The 25,879-nt window shown below is 39.8% G+C and overlaps 1 protein-coding gene across 7 annotated transcripts in view; it reads left to right on the forward strand.

Moving 5' to 3' along the window:
* The window catches only part of fat3a (FAT atypical cadherin 3a), a 330,154-nt gene that overhangs the window by 211,645 nt on the left and 92,630 nt on the right, over positions 1-25,879 (forward strand). For 5 of the 7 annotated variants that reach the window (XM_087283200.1, XM_087283201.1, XM_087283203.1 and 2 more), the window contains 4 exons: positions 827-966; positions 12,064-12,339; positions 14,461-14,671; positions 14,751-18,860. In XM_087283200.1, the coding sequence (XP_087139326.1) occupies positions 827-966; positions 12,064-12,339; positions 14,461-14,671; positions 14,751-18,860 (4,737 nt within the window). Of the gene's footprint in view, positions 1-826; positions 967-12,063; positions 12,340-14,460; positions 14,672-14,750; positions 19,642-19,789; positions 19,979-25,879 lie in introns of those variants that run through there. The other 2 variants (XR_015508748.1, XM_087283204.1) reach the window with 2 other exon arrangements.

The raw sequence follows: 25,879 nt of genomic DNA on the forward strand, positions 1-25,879 counted from the left end.
TTATGTGTGTGTGTGTGTGTGTACATGTACACATTTATCTTTTTGTGGATGTGAGTGCGTTTATTGGTGTACATGTTTATCTTTTTGCGTGTGTGTGTGCGTGGACATTTACCTGTGCGTGTACATGTGTATCTGTTTGTGTGTGTGCTCATTTATCTGTGTGTACACTATTATCTTTTTGCGTGTGTATGTGTGCGCACATGTTTATGTGTGTACACATTGATATCTATATGTGTGTTGTGTGTGCACGGTTATATGTGTGTGTACATATTTATCTTTATGTGTGTGCGTGTGGGTGTGTGCATACCTGTGCGTGCATTTATCTGTGTGTACAAGTTGTGTGGGGGTGTTACACATTGGATAAGTGCTTGTTGTGTGTGTGCATTGAATATGTGGGGTGTGTATAATGTGTTTTCTATATTGGGATGTTGTATGTTGTAGGTTGTGTGTATTTTGATCGTTTGTCTGCATTTTACGTATTGTACTTGTGTACAGTGTGTGTGTATTTGTGTTTTATACATGGGATATGTGTGCTGTGTGTGCATTGCAGACATGGTGAGTGTGGTGTGTATTTGAGTGGTGTGTGTGTGTGTGTGTGGGGGGGGGGGGGGGGGGTTTGGTGTGTGGATATATTGAGGAAATCCCTTCCCTCTTGAAAACACTGTATCGCCCCCATCTGGTGTACTCAAGTACTGCAGCTCAGTGATTTTGATTGTGTGTTATATCTATTTGTTTATGTGTGTGTGTGTGTGTGTGTGTGTTAGAGATGTATGTGTACGCTATTGAGAGTTCTTGTGTGTAATGGTGTTTTCTGTCTGGGTGTAAGGCGGAGATGTGGACAGTATGTTTGACGTTGAGAAAGGTGTGGGCACCATCGTCATCGCTAAGCCTCTGGACGCCGAGCAGAGATCCTTTTACAACCTGACGCTGGAGGTTACAGACGGCACTAATGTGGCAAACACTCAGGTAAATATCTTTATTGAAGAATTAAATATTAATATAATATATATGTGTGTATTTAATATATACATGTGTACTCAAATGACATTTGCTGTTCAATCTACTTATTTAAAATGAGCTGGGACAACTTAATTGTCTTATGTTCAGTCAACTTAAATTTGGAAACACTAATAAGTCAACTTAATTTCTTCAGGTTGTCTCAACACAGATGGATTGTGTTGAAGCCAGCATTTTTTACAGCATGTGTATGTGCTTGTGTTAATTATCAGAAACATTTTTCTCCACACCTGTTTTGAATATATACTTGGAGTTACATTGCAATGTTTAAGTGTTGCCTTAATTTTTTAGGCAGTATATTTTATATCAATAGAAATATTATGTAATATATTTATGTTTATAATATATATGCAGTTTATATTATTATGTAAAATTATATTTCAATATATATTATGTATATTTGTGTATTTGTTTAGATTAAATGTAAACAATTGGTTATCTCATTAATGTTTATGTAACATTTCCTTCTGTACACAAATATTGTACATTTATATTATGTAATAATATTACTAATTATTATTAATATAAATATATAACTGTTTTAGATGTATATAAAATGTATTGACATATTTAAATGTATTATTTAGATTAATTATATTAATATAAATTCATCTTTACATTATATTATATTATTTTATATTATATTATATTATATTATATTTTATTTTATTTTATTTTATTTTATTTTATTATATTATATTATATTATATTATATTATATTATATTTTATTTTATTTTATTTTATTATATTATATTATATTACATTATATTATTATATTATATTATATTATATTATATTATATTATATTATATTATATTATATTATATTATATTATATTATTATATTATCTTATCATATTATTATATTATATTATATTATATTATATTATATTATATTATATTATATTATATTATATTATTATATTTATTATATTTATTATATTATATTATATATAACACTATAAAATTTTACACCCTTTCATCGCACCATTTCTTTTTTTAAGTCACAGTGTGATGTTCAGACCCCACTGCGTTAACCGCGTCAGCTTAACTCAATTTTTTTTCTTTTGTTATTAATTCTGGAGGACAAACTTGCAAATAACACAGTTTTTCTCCAGTCTACCTCCGAAAGCAGCACCTCCAAATCACATTCTGTTCAAAGTTTCTCTTTTTACTTGTTTTGCCATTACTTTTTCATTTGGTTTTGCCAAAGAAAAGTCATTATCATATTTATTATGGAGAGGAGGCAGGGAGGGGTTTGGCGCTCGTGCATGTGCGCTCATTTTTACGTTAATTCGGATGTACAAAGAGAATGCGTACGCAGTATTTCATCCATCTGATTTTTTTGCTGCGTACACACATTTACAGCTTTGTGCGAACGCAATGTTTTAGTATGAATTCAACGCAAGTCGCAAGACCCCAGATTCTGGGTTTCAACCCTGCAGTTAAAGCACATCCTATTTGTTACATTATAAATCCATTGTGTTGGTGTATAGAGCCAAAAATGTTAGAATTGTGTTGATGTGCCAACATTTATGGACCTGACTGTATAAGTCAGTACAAAAGACCAAAAAAAGGTACAGTAAATACATGAAATAAAAAAAGTAAAAACAGCCCTTTCAAATATATTCCACAAAATATATTCCAAAGTTGCACCAAAAAACGCACTAAAACATACGCCATTCCTACACAGCCTTGCTTTTGTGATTTGGGATTCTTAGATTTTGTCCAGGCATTATCTTAAAAGGAGACCTAATATTCCCTCCTGTCCCCTGGAGCAGCTTTTGTTGGCTTTCAGGCCCGTTTGATGCCTAGCAGTGTCCATGGAGGAATCTAAGAGCAGACTTTCCAGTGTTTGTGCTCCTGACAGCTGCTGTTCGGTGGATGATTGATGCTGATGTTTGATGCTGAGGGTTTGATTGATAATGTCTGTCATCGTCATCATCCCCGATTGCCATACAGGCTCCCATCGGATTGATAGCTTCGTTATCATGGACACAGGCCTTCGCAGTGTAATGTGTCTGCGAAGGTCAGAGATTAAAGGACACGATCCGTCCTCAACAGGAAAAAATGTGGGAGAGTGAGGTGACAAATGAGTGATCCGTCTGTTTGTCTAAAGCCTGATGCACACTGTGCACGTTTTAATAATCCTAAACGATTGTAGCAGGTCAGACTGCATGAACATGGCTCCCAAGATCTCAGCTGTCATACTGAACGGCTTTAAAGAGATGCCAAATATGGACACGCAAGAAAACTCACCTGGAGTTTGATATCAAACATCTGTGACACTTTCACTATGTACTGTTCTGAAGTTTTTACCTCAAGGCAAACGTAAACAAACAGTTGCAGCCTGTCATGACTGGGTCAGTGACCACCTGAGGGCGCTGTAGTTCATCGGACACTAGTTGAAACTACAGTGCCCAAAAAGATTACGGGTGCTTTCACACCTGTGAATCGATTCAGTTGTTCAGAGATTACAAATGTTACATTGTTGCTCTTTGCTCTTGGAGCGGTTTGCTTTCACACGGCAAAGTTTCTAATCGGACCCAAAGAGCTTAAACAAGTCACATGCGAGTAAACTCTCCTTACATTGGTCATAGTGTCAGGGTTTATTTTGCAGCGTCCCGCTAAGCTGTCAGGAGAGGTGGTGGTTTGGTGGTGGTTGACAGGGTCCGCGTGAGACGTGTCTGAGAAGAGACGCAGTGGGGAGGGGTGAGAAGGGTGCGCGAAGATGCCTATTTAAGGACCGGGAGGGAGACGCGAGATTACCGGGAGATCATCACTCGTTTGCGGGCATCCAGAGACACGCGAAACTTCCCGCCCTACTCATAATTCTCTCTTCATATAGCCGTAAGCCTATTACATATCCATAAAACACTGTGATATAACCGCGCTCGTATCAGATCGCTTTCTCAATCGAATCTGCAATCAGGCTTCGTTTCAATCGAGCCAAGACCACCTCATTCAAGCGATCTCGGAGCGATTACTTTGGCGTGGAACAGAGCGCGATTGCCCTGTTCACATATGCCAAACGAACCGCTCTAACTGGGCAAACGAGATACGTTCCGAAACAAAAGTGTAGGTGTGAAGCACCCTACAACTTCATACATACCTCGCGCAGACACCGGAACACATACACTGATTCTATTCACAGCTGTCTCCGTTTCTGTTGATTATCTGGAGTATATATTCCATCATTCCACCTCTGCTTGCCATCGCGTCGTTGTCTTCCTTGTCCGAGTATCCAGTAAGTCTAGTATTCCGAGTTTGTTTTTCTGATCTTGTTCTTGTATTTTGCCTTAGTCTAGTTCGTGTGTTATTTGTCTCGTCTGTTTTCTAGTTAAGTTTAGTTGTTTGAGTTTGTTATTCCTGAGCCTCGTCTCTGATTTAGTTTCTGGTTTTGTCGTTTATTTGGTACTTTGTATTCTGATCACCTTGTTTGTTGCACTGTAAATAAATAATCTGCGCTTGGATCCGCACCTTTTTGTTTCTTCACAGCCCTGCTGAAAAACCTAGGTTGGTTGGCTGGTTTTAGCTGGTCGACCAGCCTGGTTTTAGAGGGGTTTTGGCCATTTCCTGGCTGGTTTCCAGCCATTTCCAGCCTGGTCTTAGCTGGTCAGGCTGGAAAATGACCAGCTAAATTCAGCTAAGACCAGTCTGACCATCCTGGTTTAAGCTGGATATCTTGTTATCCAGTCTGACCAGCCTGGTTTAAGCTGGACATGGCTGGTTTTGGCTGGGCTCCCAGCATAGCTAGGCTGGTCAAGCTGGTTTTAGGTCATCTCCGGATCACTGTTTTCTCACAGCAAGATGGTCACTGGTTCTAGTCCCGGCTGGGTCATTTGGCATTTCTGTGTGGAGTTTGCATGTTCTCCCCGTGTTGGTGTGGGTTTGCTCGGGGTGCTCTGGTTTCCGCCACAGTCTAAAGACAGGCACTATAGGTGAATTGAATAAACTAAATTGGCCAGTGTAAGAATGTTTGTGTATGGATGTTTCCCAGTACTGAGTTGTGACTGGAAGGGCATCCGCAGCATAAAACATATGCTGGATAAGTTGTCGGTTCATTCCGCTGTGGCAACCCCTGATGAATAAAGGGACTAAGCTAAAGGAAAATGAATCAATAAATGCACTATTAAGATACAAACGTTCACCTTTAACAAAGGCACCACCCCGTGACAGGTCTTGTACCTTTATTTCTGAGATTCTATAAACTCGAAAAATAAAAAGTTTTGACATTTACTCGAGCTGTTTTTAATTCGTTGCACTAATTTCACCATAGAATTCTCCTCTCCTGTTTGTTCTTTATTTGACACTCGTCAAAGCTGAAGTTTATCTGTTCATATAGTTGAGAAAACTCTCTTGAGAGATATTTTTGAGCACTGTTTAGTCGAGCAATGCATTAAAGTCCATGTGAAATCAAAATTTAAAATGTTTATTTTGCTAGCTATTGTTATTCTTTAGGTCAACAACTAATCTATGCATTCATTCATTCAATTTCCTTCAGCTTAGTCCTTTTATTAACCAGGGGTCGCCACAGCGGAATGAACCGCCAACTTATCCAATTCACCTTGTAGACCATTTTGATAGGTGTATCCAAAAGCAATGGTCCCTACTTATTTTCTGTTTATATTTTTAATTTCTGTAGCTTCCGAGAATCCAAAAAGAGCCACATATTGATGAGTAATGTTATGACAGCTGTTTTAACGTTAAATTATGATTGGATTGCTACTTGTTATAGTTTGATAACAAGCAGGAAATGTTCATGGGCCAATGAATTGACCACATTGAAATGCTCTATAGCGCATGTGTTTGGACTGTGGGGTAAACCAGAGCACCCGAGGAAACCCACGCCAACACTGGGAGAACATGCTGACTCCAGACAGAAATGCCAACTAACCAAAGAGGGCCTTGAACCAGTGACCGTCTTGCTATGTGGCGACAGTGCTAACCACTGAGCCACCGCGCCGCCTTAATCCATGCAAGTTAATCCAATAAAAATAAATTCGCTTTGGTGATCTTCAATCAAAATCTGTTTGCAGTGGCAGTCCTGATGAAGTCAGTTTGATGCTTCAACCACAATATTCTTAACCACACCCCTCTTACTGTTGGTTTGCTATGAGGGAATGATGAGCAAAAAGAAGCCCCACCCCAAAATCAGTCATACACTCAGAAAATGACTTTTGCTGCTTGTTCAAGCTACTTCTTTAAAATGAGTTGAAACCACACAACTCTTAATGTTTTTAGGGGGACAACTCATTATGTTCATTTCACTCATATTTGTAAAAATGATTAATGTAATGTGCAACGTATTTATATAGCGCATTTATTGTGTATGGCCATACACCCAAAGCGCTTCACAATCATGAGGGGGGTCTCTCCACACCACCACCAGTGTGCAGCATCCACTTGGATGTTGCGATGGCTGCCACAGGACAACGGTGCCAGTGCGCTCCCCACACACCAGCTATTGGTGGAGTGGAGAGACAGTGATAGAGCCAATTCAGTGGATAGGGATGATTAGGAGGCCATGATCAGTATAAGAGCTGATGGAGGGAATTTGGCCAGGACACCGGCGTTACACCTCTACTTTTCACGAGAGGTGTCATGGGATTTTTAATGACCACAATGTGTCCTCGGTTTAACATCTCATCTGAAAGATTAAGTAAACTCAGGCGTTTTTTGTTGGCACAACATGAAGGAATCCTGTTGATGCTAGCATTTTTTACAATGAGGGTAACAAGTGTTTTTATTCATGCATCATCTGAAATAATATGCCAAATAATGTTCTTTTCACTGATCTATGGTTTGTTACTGAGGGAATGGACAATATTTGGCTGAGATATGATTATTTGACAATTTTAATCTGTCTAAATGAAGTACTTGGCAGTGCATATTACTGAGCTGAAATTACGTTTTTATATATTTACTGTAGGAAACATCTTCTTGGAACATGAGATTAACTTTATATCCTAATGATTTTTGGTATAAAAGAAAAATCTATTATTTTGACCCATACAATATATTTTTGGGCATTGCCAAATTATACCCTTACAGTGTTACACTAGTTTTGTGGTTCAGGGTCACGTATAGACGAATTACCATGTATATAAATATTCAAGATGGGCACGCAGGGAGGTGGCAGAAAAAAACCAGGAGCACTAGCATTTACAGTACAGCGAGGAAATGGCATCCGATGCGGTACAGAGTTTGTTGTTGTCTTAGAAATAAGATATATTGATTATTTATTATAGATATTACTTACGTAATACTTGCAGTGTATTATAGCAGCTTGGCACCCAGTGATTCGGCAAAATTAACGTTAAAGTGAGCGGCGTTCGTCTGACAGGTCCATCTGCGATAGCACCCTTCCAATGGATATTGGATAAGACGAAATGACCGAACATCCAACCCCAAATATACAATCTCATTGTAGCTCCAAGTGATTTTACAAGAGAGAAGTTAAAGGCCTACACTGTAAAAAATAAATCCGTAAAATTTAAGGTAAAAAAACGGCAGCTGTGGTTGCCAGTACTTTACCGTTAAAAACACGGTACAAACCGTAAAAGTAATTTCTCATTTTTAAGGTAAACTACTGTATTTTATTAATTTATAGAGGTAATATGTCTGTATTTTGAATGATCAATATCTACACATCTTTTATTACACAGTTAGACACGTTAGCACACCCACATGCATTTGGTGATGAGGAAGTTACATAATGAGCCAAAGCTCATCACAATCAACTTTTCCCACAAGCAGAAAAGAGTGTCAGCATATAGAAGGTGCTCAGTGTCATTCACACAGCTACTAAACACCAGTATGGTAACACGCATAAAATAAAAGTCATGAAATAAACATTGTTTATCAACATTAGATGTAACATAAATCTCTAATGTACATAACTGATGGGGAAACAACTAAAAAGATCCATATTAATGTCAACAAAATGGATAAAAAGTTATGTGCCATGCAGCGAATTCTGGGAAATTCAATTTACGGTTATTCGCTGTATATATTAAGGAGACATACTGTTAATCAGTTTACGGATTTGTACTGTAGCATTTTTACAGTTTTTTACCGTTGAAATCACGGCCATTTTTTACAGTGTACAAGTCGTTGGATGGCAACAATGTTGTTCTGTGTGGTCATGTGCCTGAAATAATGCTCCATAATTATCAGATTTAACATTATGTAGTGCGAACTACACCTGAACTTACGGCAGGGTATGTGAACTTACACATAGAGGTAAAGTTGGTTTTGTATTCTGACTCTTTCCTTAATAATATAATTTCTTAAAAGTATTATTTGCAAACTATAAATAGGGAAATCATAAGAAATAAACAGTGTTAATGTTGTTTTCAAGTAACACTTGCAGGATATTTCAGACCGAATATTCAAAGTGCCGTGGTAAACAATATAGGAAGTGTGTCACAAGTTGTCACTGAATGTGAATGTGTAAATATAAAACCAACTTTACCTTATTAACTTACACTTTTACGTTTTTACTACCACACAACACAACATGTTTGCTTTTGCAGCCAGTCTTTTTTTGCAACCGGGAACCTGTGTGACGTCATGTGTGACGTAGGTTGGTAATTGGTCTATATTGTTCACTTTTACCATCTGATAAAACATTTATACCTGTATTTTGTGGCATGTGATGTCAGATTTAAACAAGTAGGTGTTTTAACCTTTTAATCTTTTGCTCAAACATTTATTGACACCCCAATAAATTTATACGAGCAAATACGAGGAACAGGTCAATTGTAAACATGATCTCCTGTTTCACTTGGCTGTAAATATGAAGGAACACACAGGCTAAACTCACTCATTTATCATTTCGCACAAAGAACAAAGCTGTGATGGAATAAAAAGAGAATGTAGATTAAAATAAACACAGAAATGGCCATTTCCAACCATCAGGCCAAAGATTAATAAATTCCAGTCAACTGCAAGCGCTATTAATCAGCCCGGAAGAAGACGTGTGTTTATCTTGTCTCAAAATACTGTCAGGAAGACACAAGAATCCCAGCTGGGGAATTGTTGAAGTTAGCCGGGTCTCAGGGTTGAGAAAGTCTCGATGTGACAGACATCAACACAAATACTTTTGAAAGCCTTTAATCTTATTCAGAAACAAACTAAAGCATCTTCAGCTTTTGGTCATATTTTGAGCAAAAGGTTAAACAATGAAAACATGTTTTTTGACAAATATCTTTGCTCATATTTACCAAGAGTGCCAGTATTAGTTTGAGACCAATGAACAACATCGCAAACCCAAAAGACAACCCATTTAAATTCAGTATGAAGCAGCATGTAACAAACACACTCACAGCCACAGTCATAACAAAAATGAGGGGAAAACACAAATGGATCGGTCTAGGGAATTTATTAAGCTTAACAAACAAAATAATAACAAAGAATGGGGCGGAATCACAACAAACTAAGGCTAAACACAAAAGACCACAACTTTGTGTCTGGATGACCGCTTAGGTCCCCACCCCTGAAGGGCTGCAGAATGAGCTCTTTTAACGCTGGCGGTCAATGATCCGCAGGTGAAAAGGAATCTACTTCAAATCAACTTAAAACAAAACAAAAACAAGAACAAAACTCTAGAGAGGGACAAAATAGCAAACATAAATAAACAAACAAACAAATAAATAAATAAATACATGGACATTTAACACACACACACACGTTTTGGTTTTGGTGGTTTATGAGGACTCTTTGTAGGCGTAATTTATTTTTTATTGTAAAAAATGCTAATTATAGGGCCTAATGGTACACATTTGATTGAATATGATTCTGTCCTGAAAGCATAGAGATATAGATTTTATTACTATTTTTAACATAGGCTGAAAACGTATCCCAATATACATTTCTAGATGTCGCAAATTATGTAACCAGAAGTACATATGGCTTTAAAACGAACGCTACGGAGCATTATGATGCCGTTTCATTTTGCGCTGTTATGAATTCAATTAAAAATCCTTAAGCAAAAGGAAGTTTAACAAAAATGTAACCAGATAAAAGGTATTAAAAAAAATATTCCCTGGTGCCCCTGGGCTCTCTCTCCCCAAAATATAAATCAAAACACAAACCATTGAGAATCAACAAGAAAATATGAAGAGCAAAATAACATCGAGAGGGATTCAGCCAAAATAAACGACAATAACCCAACTTACATGGACATGGACATGTAACACACACACACACATTTTGGTTTTGGTGTTTTATGAGTACTCTTTGTAGGCATAATGTATTTTTAATTGTAAAAAATGCGTATTATAGGGCCTAATGACGCATTCACACCAAATGTGGATGAAGCAACAAGCGAGAGTAATTTACATGTTAAGTCAATGCAAAGACGCAAATGTAAAAATCTGAACTTTTGCGGACATTCGTGCCACGATAACCAATCAGGAGCTTTCTATAGTATGGGGGTGATTATGATGTAGCACCTGTTGTTAGTGTCCCAAGAGGAAATCCTCTTGCTGACACCAGAAAACAACTTATCAAACTAGGCTTGGCTCAGTCTGAAGCATTGCTGAAACCCTCCGTCATCCAGGTATAGTTTCTGGAGGTGTTGATGAACTCATAGAGCTCGGTGCACAACTGAAAAGATCTAGTGCACCCAGACATGGCACCACATGGTTAACCATTTAGAAACAAACCTACAGTCACCGGGCAGACAGATGCATTGCCCATGACACATATCCATGTCTATTGGAAGTGAATTTGACACGTGAATGAAGCAAATTTGACGCGTGAATGAAGTCAAATTTTGTCAAAAAAATTGTTGAAAAAAAGATTTGATATCTATTTACGCAAAAATAGTGTGATTTATTTTTATTTTATTATATTATATTTTATTTATTTTTGTTTTAAAAAATATATATATTTGCACATGTCGCGTCTGATGTGAACGCACCATAACCCTACCCCTAAACCCAACCCTCACAGTAAACCCTGTGGCAATTTTGTTGGTGAAAAGACCCTTTTAAGTTTGATTTAAGGAGTTTTGCCTTATGAAGACATGTCCTTAAAACCCCCCTTAATGTTGTAATACCTAGGACATACCCATGCCATTATACAAATTTATGTATTACACACCCAAAATTCAGTACACACACAATCTGTTCAATGCAGATTCACGTATTTAATGATAAAAATCATACACACGTGTGAAGAAAGAAGGATTGCCTAAGGAAGGGTCAGAGAAAGGACAAATGGAAAGCTGATGATGAAAGCGACAGTGTTTCTCTCTCTAAGACTTGTTCTTTATTTAGAAAGCACCGTTTCTCTCTCTCACTTTCAAACTCAAATATACATTCATTCACCGTGTATAACACACACACACACACACACACACACAGATGGAGCTCAGCGTGTTTCCATGAGGGCGAGTGTGAGACGGAAGTGCACGTCTGTTATTACTTTATAATTAGATCAGACGACATGCATGTGTGAATGCTGACACTGCCTTCCACTGCAATTTGTTCATGCTTTCATGGTCCTTGTTTGTGATTTTCTTGTTTTATTTTATCAGCATCGATCAGAGAACTTCAACCACTTAGAGCTGTGTAGTAAATAAAACTCCTGAAATGAAGAACAGTCACAAATATGTCAGTCAATATAAGGGTGCCTGTTACTTGCACTATCAGAAATAAAGGGACATAAGCTGTAACTGGGGCAGTACCTTTGCAAAGGTACATATTAGTACCTAAAATGTACAAAGTGTATCTTTTACAATTTTTAGGTACTAAAATGTACCTTTAACATGCATGTAATTTAGTCTGAATGATTGGACACGATTCTGTCCAAAAAGCATAGAGATATAGATTTTGCTATTATTTTCAACATAGGCTCATTCTGAAAACATATCCCAATATACATTTCTGGAGGTTGCGAATTATATAGCCAGATGTACACATGGCATTATAATAAACACTACAGGGCGGTATGATGCCGTTTCATTTTTCCTATAACAGCACTTCTGAGAAAGTCTTATGTTGAATCAGTGATTTCATTTTGACTGTTTCTTCACAGGTTCACATCACTGTCCTAGACAACAACGACAACCCTCCGGTTTTCTCCCAGCCCACCTATGACATCACGATCACAGAGGACACACCCCCGGACACTGAGGTGGTTCAGGTGTTAGCATCGGACAGAGACGAGCGCCACCGCCTGACCTTCAGCCTCCAAAGCAGCGTCGACCCCAGCAGCATGAGGCTTTTCCGCATCGACCCTAACAGTGGAGTCATTTATACAGCCCGCAGACTCGACCACGAGAGCCGCACGCAGCACATCCTCACCATCATGGTAATTCACATCAAGACAGATCAGACAGAGCGCAGAGATTATATGGAAATACCACATATGCGTTATGGTGACATTAATGTCTGGTCAGGCTGGAAGATGACCGGCTAAAACCAGCTTGACCAGCCTAGCCAGGCTGGGAGCCCAGCCAAAACCAGCTTTGTCCAGCTTAAACCAGGCTGGTCAAGCTGGTTTTAGCCAGATTTAGCTGGTCATTTTCCAGCCTGACTAGCCAGGCTGGAAATGGCTGGAAACCAGCTTGGAAATGGCCAAAACCCCTCTAAAACCAGGCTGGTCAAGTGGCTAAAACCAGCCAACCAGCCTAGGCGCTGTTTTTTTCAGTAGGGGAATTACATGGCAAGATGCTAAGCTATTCAGAACATCTTCACATCTTAGTAATAACCAAACAACTGTATGGTAATTTGTTGCAACCTCCCAAAAACACTACAAAAAGCAGGCTTTATCCTAGTAGCTATCAAAGCAAATAGCAACATGTTAAAAGAACATATGTTAGCTTCCGAAAACACCCAGAAACTACCTAGCAGTGCTAGCAACTCTTTAGCACATATATTTACACAGTAGCAATAACCAAACAACTATCTGATTTTGTGATTTCAACCTTCTAAAAACAGCTAAAAACAATACAAAAGCTTCCTCGGGCCTATCCTAGTAGCCATCAAAGCAAATAGCAACATGCTAACAGAACATATTTAGCTTCCAAAAAACCTAGCAACTACCTATCAACTTTTCTGAACACCTAAACAACAGTCATCCAGATCTCCAAAGCAACATGCTAAGAACTATTCAGCACATTTCTTTACACATTACCGATAATCAAACAACTATTCATAATAAGCTTTCAACCTCCCAAAAACAGCTAAAACATCCTAGCTGCAATCAAAACAAACAGGCTAACAGAGCATATAGTAGCTTCCAATACACCCAGCAACATGCTAACTTTTCTGAACAGCTCAGCTAAACAAAAGTCATCCAGAATCCAAAGCACCATGCTAACAACTATTCAGCACATATTATACTGTACATTAGCAATAACTGAACAACTATCTGATCATATGCTTGTGTAACCTCCCAAAATAGATAAAAACACTACAAAAGCAACCTTGGGTCTGTCCTAGCAGCAATCAAAACAAACAGAAACAAATTAACAGAAATGTCCAACAATAACAAACAACTATCTGATAATATGATTGCAGCCTCCCAAAAACAGCTAAGAAAAGCAAACACATAGCAACATGCTAACAAAGATACTGAACATGAGCAACCCAGGAATATTTTTCAAAACACAATAGCAAAATGCTAACAGCTATATAGAATATTTACACTTAGCAATAACCTAACAACTATTTGATAGTTTGCTTGCATTCTCCACAAAACAGCTACAAAAAGCAAACATGCTAACACAGATCCTTCCAAAACACAGTAGCAAAATGCTAAAAGCTATACCAAACATTTTAATCTCTTAGCCTTAATTAAACCAACTATGTGGTAATAGATTACCCTCCAAACACCCTAGTAACTTACTAGCAATGAGCTACTACTCTTGATTTATAGTAAAATGGTTTTATTTTATGTATGGAAACTACGTTTGACGAGATAAAACAAAAGAGCTACCATCTGATTAGTGCTAGAACCCACAGATTTACCTCCCCTCTCTCTCTCTCTCTCTCTCTCTCTCTCTCTCTCTCTCTCTCTCTCTCTCTCTCTCTCTTTCAATGATCTCCATGCTTGAGTGCAGGTATGACAGGAACAGGAGATTGCTCCTTGTGCTTTGGCAGCCGTCACTAGTTTAATGTCGTCTGCATCTGTGTCGCTTCTCCACTGTGATCTAATTATTGATCTGATCTGTATCACTCCTTGTTTCCACACTCCCCTGACGAGGGTAAGAGACAGTGAGTGTCATATCTAATAAGCACATGGATATTCCTGCTGCCTGCAAACAGATGAAATTTGTTATTATAATCCGGAGAGAGATGTTATCCAGTCCGTCTGGCAGTGAGCGAATTTGTTTTGTGTGTATGAGTGTGTGCTGGCTAGGATTGGGTATTGCTGTCTGTCTCAGATAGGGAATTAATAGCTTTCTTCTTCACTTTCTTTCCATATTAGGTTAAGGATCAAGAGTTCCCATACAGACGAAGCCTGGCTCGTGTCTTAATTGGTGTTGAGGATGTCAATGATCATGCTCCTCTTTTCACCATGGTAATGTATGATGGACAGGTGTATGAATCTGCGGCACTGGGATCAGCTGTCCTCACGGTCACTGCACTTGATAAGGATAAGGGCCAGAATGCACAGATCAGTTACAGCATTGACTCAGGTATGTCCGTGCTCACATACACTGCCAAAGTTTGGACACTCTGGTTTTATTTTTAAACTTTTTTTCTCTTTCATCTTAGGGAACACAGGAAACACTTTTCGGATTGATCCTGTTTTGGGCATTATCTCATTGGCACGGGAACTGGACTTGTCCAGCATAGGTCATTACGTCTTGTCTGTGAAAGCAACGGATAATGGTTCTCCAGCACTATCTTCAACGGCTGTCGTCCGAATCGCAGTGACCTTATCCAATAATGCCGGTCCCAAATTTCCCCAAAATGAATATCAGGCGGAGATATCAGAAAGTGTTGCCATAGGAACTTCAGTCGTTACAGTGAATGCTTTAAGTCTTTCCACCCTTACCTATGACATTCGCCATGGCAATGGTCATCGCACTTTCCGCATCAATCAGTATAGTGGAGTGATCACTACACAGAAATCACTGGACTTTGAGACCGTTTCGTCCTACGTTCTAATAGTCACTGCAAGCAACATGGCTGGACAGGCATCAAATGCTACAATAACAGTTGTAGTTCTGGACCAAAATGACAATGCACCTGTGTTCCAACAGCTACACTACCGTGGAAGTATCAGTGAGGGTGCTGGGCTTAACAGTGTTGTGCAGAGTGATGATGGACAACCACTGGTCATAAGAGCAAGTGATGCTGATCGCAACCACAATGCCCTGTTAGTATACCAGATCATGGAAGAATCTGCCAGACGCTTCTTTGCAGTAGATGCTGGGACTGGATCAATAAGGACAATTGCTCAGCTTGACCATGAAACCACACCTACTTTTCGTTTCCATGTTAATGTCAGAGACAGTGGACATCCGCAGCTTTCAGCTGAGCGACCTGCTGAGGTAACCATTGAGGTGCAAGATGTTAACGACTGCTCGCCAAAGTTTTCCCAGGATTCTTATGAAGCTGTTCTTTTGCTGCCAACCTATGAAGGTGTAGAAGCCCTACAAGTTTTTGCTACTGATCCTGATGGTAATGGCCAATCAGAGCTCACCTACTCTCTGACAGATGGCAGCCTAGAACATTTCAGCATTGAACCAAGCACTGGACTGTTGACTGTGAGAAACAGTACATTTAGCAAAGAACGATTCCGCTTTAATGTCCGTGTTTCAGATGGACGCTTTTCAAGCACTGCTTTGGTGACTGTCTTGGTTCATGAGGCCCTGGACAGTGGGCTGGCTTTTACTCACAGTGCCTATAATGCAAACATTGAGGAGAACAATGGCAACATAACAACAGTTGCTGTAGTGACAGCATTAGGCAACAAGTTGAATGAGCCCCTGCGTTATACTTTGCTCAATGCAGGTGGGAAATTTCGCATTAAGCCAACATCAGGTGCCATTGAAACTGTAGGAGTCCCATTGGACAGGGAGGAAAAGGAAGAATATGGACTGTTGGTACAAGCGGGCCGGGAGGAAGATCGTCTTCGGGTTGCAAGGGCACTGGTTCGAGTTCAAGTCACTGATGTCAATGACAATGCTCCTGTTTTTGTTGGACTGCCATACTATGCTGCCGTGCAAGTGGAAGCAGAGCCGGGGACAGCAATATTTCGGGTGACAGCAGTAGACCGGGACAAAGGACTAAATGGAGAGGTCAATTACTTTCTTCAGGATGAACTTGGACATTTCGAGGTAGACCGTGTGAGTGGTGAGCTTCGCTTGCGAAGAGCTTTCGAGGCTGATCTCTCCAGTGTAGAATACCAGGTCCTTGTGTTTGCCCGGGACATGGGAACACCTCCTCTGTCCTCTTCAGTCACCTTCCCTGTTACAGTGGTAAACAGAGCAATGCCTGTATTTGACAGGCCATTCTACTCAGTTAAAGTGAGTGAGGACATACCAGTTTGGACTCCAATTTTGGGAATAAATGCCAGCAGCCCTGAAGGCCAGAGTGTCCTTTACACAATAACACATGGTGACCCTGGAACCCTCTTCTCTATTGGATTTGACACAGGGGTCATTAGTGTAATAGCTGGCCTCGACTATGAGACCAGCCCTGCCCACAGACTCATTGTTAGAGCAACTGACTGCCTCACAGGTGCTCGCGCAGAAGTAGATGTTGAGGTTACTGTATTGGATGTTAATGACAACCCTCCAGTGTTTGAGCAGCCCTCTTACAAAGCTGTAATTTCAGAATCTGCCATGATTGGTACTGCAGCTTTACAGGTCCTTGCAACGGACAGTGACTCTGAGAAAAATGCAGCTGTCCGGTATCAAATCATTCCAGACCGCACCAACAGCACTGACCACTTCCACATTGACAGCAGCAGTGGCTTGATTCTTACCGCTCGCTCCCTAGACCATGAGACTATCCAACGTTATGTCTTTCTTGTCAAAGCAACAGACAATGGATTCCCCCCACTGAGCAGTGAAGTTTGGGTCACAGTTGATGTCACAGACACCAATGACAATGCTCCAGTGTTTAACCAACTACTCTATGAAGCCTCGATCAATGAGTTGGCACCCAAAGGGCACTTTGTTACATGCATCCAGGCTTCTGATGCAGACCGCTCAGATGCAGAGCGCTTGCAGTATGGCCTAGTGTCTGGAAATGAAAGAATGCTGTTTGAATTAGATGCCGCCTCAGGTGTCCTCACACTGAGTGGCCAGCGGCGCATGCAGCGCATGCCTTCCGCCATTACCCTGAATGTAAGTGTTTCTGATGGAGTGTTTACCAGTACAGCGCAAGTGCATGTTCGAGTAGAGCGAGCTAATCTGCATTCCCCCCAGTTCACCCAGGGCATGTATGAGGCTGATGTACGTGAGAACGCACCACCGGGATCAAAAGTCATTGCGATCAGAGCACAAGATGCAGATCCTGGACCATTTGGAGATGTGAGATATGTGCTGCTCTCAGATGCTGCTCGGGACCTGTTTACCATTGATAGCAGTGGGCAAATCACAACTCTTGAAAGACTGGACCGGGAAGAGCGAAGTGAGATGGTGCTGTCTGTTGCGGCCGTGGATGCAGGTGGTCGATCTGGATACTGCAGTGTCAGGGTTACTGTTATAGATGAGAATGACAATGTTCCACTCTTTGGTGCCTCGGAGTACCATGCAAGTGTGCGGTCTGAGGTTGAACCAGGGACCCTTGTGATTCAAGTGCAAGCTTGGGATTTAGATCAGGATGCCAATGGACAAGTCAGCTACAGTCTGTATAGTGAGGCCAGTTTGCAGGTCACTGAACTTCTGGATATTGACCCAGACAGTGGATGGGTTGTCACCAAAGGCAACTTTGCCCCTTTGCGTGGCTCTGTACTGTCTTTTTTAGTTAAAGCCTCTGATGGGGGTGCACCTATCAGACATTCCCTTGTCTCAGTATACATACATGTTTTGTCCGCAGATGCTCACATTCCCTCCTTCAGCCAACCACAATTCTCCTTTACAGTCCCAGAGGACATGCCAATAGGTTCCTTGCTGGGAGCTGTGCATCTACACACCTCGACTAGCCACTCTTCGTTACCAGTAAGCTTTGCAGCAGTGATTGGACAAACTCCAGAGAGTAACAGTGAGGGAGTGTTTTTGGTTGACAAAGAAAGCGGAATGATCAAACTAGACAAAGCACTAGACCGAGAGCTGACACAGATCTATCATTTCAAAGTGGTTGCAATGTTGCAGCAGGGGCGATTGGATGCTGTTTCAGCTGTGGATGTGGAGGTAAAAGTGCAAGATGTCAATGACAACAAACCTGCTTTTGAGTCGGATACTTATGAAACATCAGTCACAGAGGGTCTTTCACCTGGGACTAGGATTCTACAAGTGCGAGCCTTGGATCCTGATTGGGCCGCTAATGGACAAGTAACATACAGTCTTGCACCCCCTGGGTTGCTTGGTGGCTCTGGCGGAGAGGACATTGAAGAGCATGGAGCTTACTTTACGATTGACAGCAGCTCTGGTTGGATATCAACACTAAAAGGGCTTGACCATGAACAGAACCCTGCCCACAGTCTTACAGTCTGGGCATTTGACCTTGGAGATCCCGCTAGCCAGTCATCCTCAACAACTATAACTATAGCAGTGAGTGACTCCAATGACAACATACCTCAATTTCTCCAACCCCGTTATTATGGTAGCGTGCGAGAGAGTGATGCACCCGGTGAAGTGGTGGCAGTGCTGAACACACGGGACAATGACAGCTCTCCTGGGAACCGACAAGTCACTTATCATATCACAGGTAAGAACTTTTTTAACTGTCAACAAAGTGTGCATGTCTTTCTATACTGCAGAAAATTAAGAGTTTGTCTACCTCCCCAGTAAAAATGTTGTAAAAACCTTTACACAAGATACATTTGCTTTTGCAACACTGAAAACGATATTACTCACTTACCTTTATCTCAATTCAAGCCTGTTTTGTTTAGTTCGATTTGTATTCAAAAATGTCAATAATCTTGCCCCAAAGTACCTTACAGGCATGCTCCTTCAATACACACCCTTTCAAACACTATAATCTAGCCGTTTACTCACCGTGCCTAGAACTTGCTATAAAAAATGAGGTGATCCTGCTTTGCAATTGCTTTTTCTAAACTCTGGAATGGTCTACTGTTTTATATTAGACTGGCCCCCTGTTTTAGTTCATCTTAAAAACCTATTTGGTTTCTCTTTCTTTTAATACTGCTTGATTACTGGGCCTATTATTTCTTTTATTGATTTAATCTAATGGTCTTTCCTGCTTTCTCCCTTTTAATTGAACTTTCCTACTCTCTTTTTCTACTTCTATGTACAACACTTTGGTCAACTTTGACTGTTTCTAAAAATTCTATAGTTTTTATTAGGTTTTGTCCATATGGTGACAGTAAGTGTGGTTTTGGGACACTTGAATTCTGTTGGATGTTAAAAAAAAAAAACAGTTTTCAAAAACACTTCTCTGCAGATAAACAGCTTAAACCACCCTAGATGGGTTGGCTGGTTTTAGCTGGTAAACCACGGTGGTTTTAGAGGGGTTTTGGCCATTCCAGGCTGGTTTCCAGCCATTTCCAGCCTGGTCTTAGCTGTTCAGGCTGGGAGCCCAGCTAAAACCAGCTATGTCCAGCTTAAACTAGGCTGGTCAAGCTGGTTGTAGCCGGTTTAGGCTGGTGATTTTTCAGCCCGACCAGCTAAGACCAGGCTGGTTTCAAGCCATGGCCAAAACCTTTCTAAAACCAGCCTGGTTGACCAGCTAAAATCAAAATAAGTTTTTTTCAGTAGGGTTTGTTTGGTCAATTTAACACAACAGCCATAAAAATTTCCTTGAACAAGCACTTTTAGCAGACGAGAGCACTTTTTGTGTTCCTCGGCAATGCATCAAAAAAAAAATGATGTCCATAAAAAATAAAACTACATACAAATGTGGGTTTCCTCTTTCCCTTGTAACGGAGCTCTACATGCTTGAGTTATTTCAATCTAAACATAGCCTGCATGCTATTCTGAAGCCCTGTTCTGCATGTAAGCATAATGTAGAACAACACCATTACAGCAAGTCAAAAGTCCACAGTAATTACACCTCATTCATCCTCGCCTGATAATGGATTATTCGCTCCAGGGCGACAAGCTGGATTCTGCAAGAAGAGAACGTAGAGTTGCTTATTGCTGGAGAGCAAAAGCACACTGGTTTTATAAGGCTTTTATCAAAGCTGTGATGCAACTGCATGCAAATGATGGCGGTGCGGATTTGCGATGAGAAAGCGCATCACTTCACGAACGGAACATATTACAGTGACATTTCCGAAAGCAGTAGTTTAGGTGGATTGCGTCTTTCAAAAAGGGCAAACATAAACCCCCTCCTTATCAGCATCTAGCCCAGCCAGCTTTAAATATACTTTTATATTCAGGCAGTGTAGAACACCTTGCTTGGTGACAAGAAACAGATTGCACACACACACAAACACGCACATACACACCTTGCACATGCTCATGAGCAGCACACACTTGTAAATTAGGCGCTCAGAAACTCATAACATTGAATTAGAGAGCCGCCTTGTTCTATAATTCATGCTTTTTCACACACATACACGCGCACACGCACCGAGAAAGAGGGAGAAACACACTTCCTGACCTGAACAGAATTTCGATTAAGCTCAACCTTTATGCCGTGATCATGATTTAGACTGTGCTGCCACCAGCAGGAGCAGTATTTTTAACAAGATTTACCACACACACACACACACACACACACACACAAACACACACAAGCACACAGGCCCTGACTCTTAACTAAATTGCAGCCCACAGCATTGAAACTAAAGTAAACATCTAGACACCAGCGCTTGTTTAGTCACTTATTGCCGGCTTATGTTGTAATGAGGATTGCTTTCTGTGCATTTTCTCTGCCTTCAAACTTTAATGGTACAACATTTTATAGATACATATAAATGGGGACATGATGATAGTACATCATTTTTCATTCATTCATTCTCTTGTCGGCTTAGTCCCTTTTATTAATCCGGGGTTGCCACAGCGGAATGAACCGCCAACTTATCCAGCAAGTTTTTACGCACATTCACACACACACTCATACACTACGGACAATGTAGCCTACCCAATTCACCTGTACCGCATGTCTTTGGACTGTAGGGGAAACCGGAGCACCCGGAGGAAACCCACGCGAACGCAGGGAGAACATGCAAACTCCACACAGAAACACCAACTGAGCCAAGGCTCGAACCAGCGACCTTCTTGCTGTGAGGCGGCAGCACTACCTACTGCACCACTGCTTTGCCGTACTTAATTTTTTCAATTAATAATTTAAAGACTTAACTGGGTTAATTAAGTTACTAGGCAAGTCATATATATATATATATATATATATATATATATATATATATATATATATATACATATATATATATGTATATATATATATATATATATATATATATATATATATATATTAGGGCTGTCAAAATGAGCGTTAACGCAAGTAATTTGAAATATTTAACACTTAAAAAAAGAAATAACGCAAATAATGCAGTTGCAGTTTTTTTTTATTTCCTGTTGTGGCCGACGTGTGTCCATAGAGGCGACCTAGGCCGCCGCCTTGGGCAGCAGAATAGTGAGCAAACCCCCCGGTCCTCACTTTCATCCATTACACCCGACCCCCGCCTCACGGTCCTCATTTTCATCTGCGAACCGGTCACTTTCTTTTTCACTTTCGCGTTGAGGGCGGTGTGTTTGAAGTTTGCCTAGAGCACCAGTTCAGCTTGCTCTGGCCATGCGTGTGTTTAACATGCAAAGAAATTTGGATAAGACCAAGGACGCGTTTTTAGAAGGAAAGTTTCAGTATAAAACAATTAATGTCGCATCACCAGACTATCCTGTGAGTTTCATGCAGTTTCAGGTGTTTCATTTTTAATATTTAGACTTTAACTGCAGTTCAGCAGTTCATTCTCGTTCAGCATATTTTCATTCAGGATGTTTTAATGGAATTTGATACCGCATGGCGAACAGAAAGAAAAATCTCCGCATTTCGGGACTCGCGTGATCCTTTAAGTTAATCAAAAATCGCTGCTTACATGGTCGACTCTTAATTGGCATTGTCTTAATCATAAAAGCGGAGTATTGGTGTCCATGTAAATGAAAGTGCCAGATGAAGTCGCAAGCTGTCAAAGAGCCCATTCCTCTGCCTTTAAGCTGCGTCATTTCCCCCCTACACGCAACTTTTGAAAAGCGTCGTCTTCATGTTGCCGTGTCAAAATCCTTGCTTGTAAAACACAGCCATACTTTAGAACGCTTAGTTTAAGCAAATTTGATGAACGCGATTGTGCGTGTTGATGAATCTGAAGGGATCCCGCGCTCACCGGGTGCACTGTACTGCGCACGTTGTGTGTGTGTGTGTGTAGCCCTCTTAGAATCCAACATGGAAATCATTTGTGTTTGTTATTGGCATGGATTGTTTGGAAATTCAAATGGCACTTAAATGCTAACATAAAAATATCAAAATTTTAAAATAATTTTACAGCCCTAATATATATATATATATATATATATATATATATATATATATATATATATATATATATATATATAGTTATTGTAAATTACATAATTTAAACCATAAAAGATATGTTTAAAAATTGTATAAATGTATATAAAGTATCTATGTTTATTATATAATTAAATAAATGTTTAAGCCATTTTATTAGGTACTAGCACTAGCATCGGGTTGGACCCTTTGCCTTCAGAACTGCCTTAATCCATCGTGGCATAGATTAAACAAGGTAATGGAAGTATTCCTCAGAGATTTTGATCCATATTGACATGATAGCATCACACAGTTGCTGCAGATTTGTCGGCTGCACATCCATGATGCTAATCTCCCGTTTCACCACATACCAAGGGTGCGCTATTGGATTGAGATCTGATGTTTGTGGAGGCTCAGTTTGAACTGCAGCAGATCATCTTGGCCATGTCTACATGCCTAAATGCATTGAGTTGCTGCCATGTGATTGGCTGATTATAAGTTTGCGTTACCAAGCAGTTGAACAGGTGTACCTAATGAAGGGGCCGGTGAGTGGTATTTACAATAGTTATAATGTTTGTACAGTATATATAAGCTAGTTATTCTGTCTAATTTGTGGTATTTTACACCTGTTGAAGCCTAGATGTTCATTTTTAATTTCATTGAACTGAGTTAAGCTTTAAACACAAAGTCATGCACATTTCCAACCACATAAAGCTGAGAATTGTAATATTTGAATGAACTATCCATTCAATTAATTCGCAGCCTACAGCATGTTACTTTGTGCCCTGTTTAGTTAAAGTCCTCAGAGAATAAATCGCTTTCCCGCTGTCTCTCAAACTGTCTTTGCCGTCTCCTTCAGTCCATAACGTTTAAATCCTTCAGTTCAGACAAACTCAAAGGTCAAACAGGCTTTAATACACTTCTCCGAGCCCAGAGGCACAAACTGGCTCAAAAAACCGCTCACCGTATCATAACACACACCAGAGGGACAGAAACACACCAACATACAATCACATTGGAGGCTTTCCTCTCCTCCAGATAGGTTTAATTCACCTCTCAGGGTGTTTTACGGTGGTGTTTAACAGAGCACAGAGCAATTAAACACAAACTAGTTACTCCACGGTAGTTAATAGGATAATTTGAACTTGTGTTTAGAGTCTCTTTGCTGAAAGTATATTTAAAGGTTCATAAAGGATGTCTTAAGCAGTGCATTTCTCAGAGTAACAATAGGGCTGATTCTGCTTGGTGAGGATGTAACAGGCGTTAAATAGCTGTTCGAGTTGCTGTCTCGTAAAGGTGAAAGGTCACCGCAGAAACACTAATCGACCAGAACTGGCGCTGAATGCTTGGAAACACCTCGGTTGGGTTTAATTGGTTAACAAGAAGCTATAAATATGCTGTCTGAGTTGTAGTTAATGCGGTAGACAGTGTATATCATTGATTTTTTATTCCAAACATGGACTATGGCTGATTAGATGAAATACCAGATACAGTATAACCATTGAAGTGAAGTTTGATTAAAGTTTTATCTTCAGTGGGTGGTAGATTCATGTTATTATGTAAGTGCTTTACTTTTGTACTTTGTCTCCTCTAGTTTATAAAAACACCAGTCCAAAACATTGTTTATTCTTTGATTTATTCAAAAATGCTTAGATTAGTGAACTGCATATTTTTATCTAAAACACTTAACAAGTGGTGTTAGTGTGGCCAGCAGGGGGCGCTCAACCTGTGTTCTATGTGAGTCCTAATGCCCTAGTAAAATTGAAGGAGACATTACACTGTCTGTGGGCGCCGTCTTTCAGATGAGACGCTAAACAGAGGTCCTGACTCTCTGAGGTTATTCAAAATCCCATGGCACTTCTCGTAAAGAGCAGGGGATTACCCAAGTGTCCTGGCCAAAGTCCCTCTATCGGCCCTTACAATCATGGCCTCCCAATCATACCCTTCCCCTGAGCTGGCTCTATCACTGTCTCTTCACTCCACCTATAGTTGTTGTGTGGTTAGCGCACTGGCACCGTTGTCCTGTGGCTACCGTCGCATCATCCAAGTGGATGCTGCACACTGGTTGTGGTGTGGAGAGACCCCCCCTCATGATTGTGAAGCGATTTGCGTGTATGGCCATACACAATAATTGTGTGTTTATTTTTTCCCCTAATTTCTGTTTAACGGAGGGACATTTTTTAACACTTTTCTAAACATAATAGTTTTAATAACTCATCTCTAATAACTGATTTATTTTATCTTTGCCATGATGACAGTAAATAATATTTTACTAGATGTTTTTTCAAGACACTTCTATACAGCTTAAAGTGAAATTTAAAAGCTTCACTAGCTTAATTAGGTTAACTTGGCAGATTAGGGTAATTAGGCAAGTTATTGTTAAATGATGGTTTGTTCTGAAAATACAAAACTGCTTTTATTGTAGCAAATAAAACAAAAAAAAGTTTCTCCAGAAGAAAAAAGTATTATCAGACATACTGTGAAAATTTCCTTGCACTAATAAACATCATTAAGGAAATATTCAAAAATGAAAATAAAATTTAGAGGGGGGCTAGAAAAAGACTTCAACTGTATGTATATACACCACCCCCCCATCCGATCCTTTAATACGACGCACACCCCTCTCCACCGCATCCCTCCAAGCTCTTCAGGTACAACGCACGCACACGCCTCCACCGCTCTTCAGACGTCATGCACCATCACCGCTATCAAGAGAGTGGTGGAAAAAAACATCTGAGAGATCTTAATCAGTAGTGAAAATGTCGGGTTTTAAGAAAATGTTAAATGTAATAGAGCCCCTTTACATTATTCCTTCATGAGCCCATTTCAGTCAGATAAATCCTGCTTTTAGATCCACTAAAATAGCAGGTGACAGTCAAAACAAGCAGATCTGTGCTGTCTGAGGAAAAGGTGGACGCTCATCTTTCTGAAAATAAAAAAATACTTACAAATAGATTGAAACTGAGTTCCATATAAAAACTAAATTATTATTTTCTTTTTATTTGTTTAACTGCTACAATATTACATTTATTTTTTTATAAGCAGCTTTTTTGGTTTTGAGGATAAAGAAGGATTTGTTTTATTTGCTGCTAGGCAGAAACCCTGCAGTATAGCTCTGTCATTGTTTAAAGTAAAAGAAAAAAAAAAACAGGATCATACTTTTATGATGTTAGTTTTAATACAATAAAAAATCAAATCTGAGAAATCCTCTGGCTTTTTTCTTTTTTTGCTGTATCGAAAACGTATACTGAACCTTG

Source organism: Danio rerio, chromosome 15 (assembly GCF_052040795.2).
Source record: "Danio rerio strain M-AB ecotype USA chromosome 15, GRCz13ab, whole genome shotgun sequence".
Classification (NCBI taxonomy): Eukaryota; Metazoa; Chordata; class Actinopteri; order Cypriniformes; family Danionidae; genus Danio; species Danio rerio.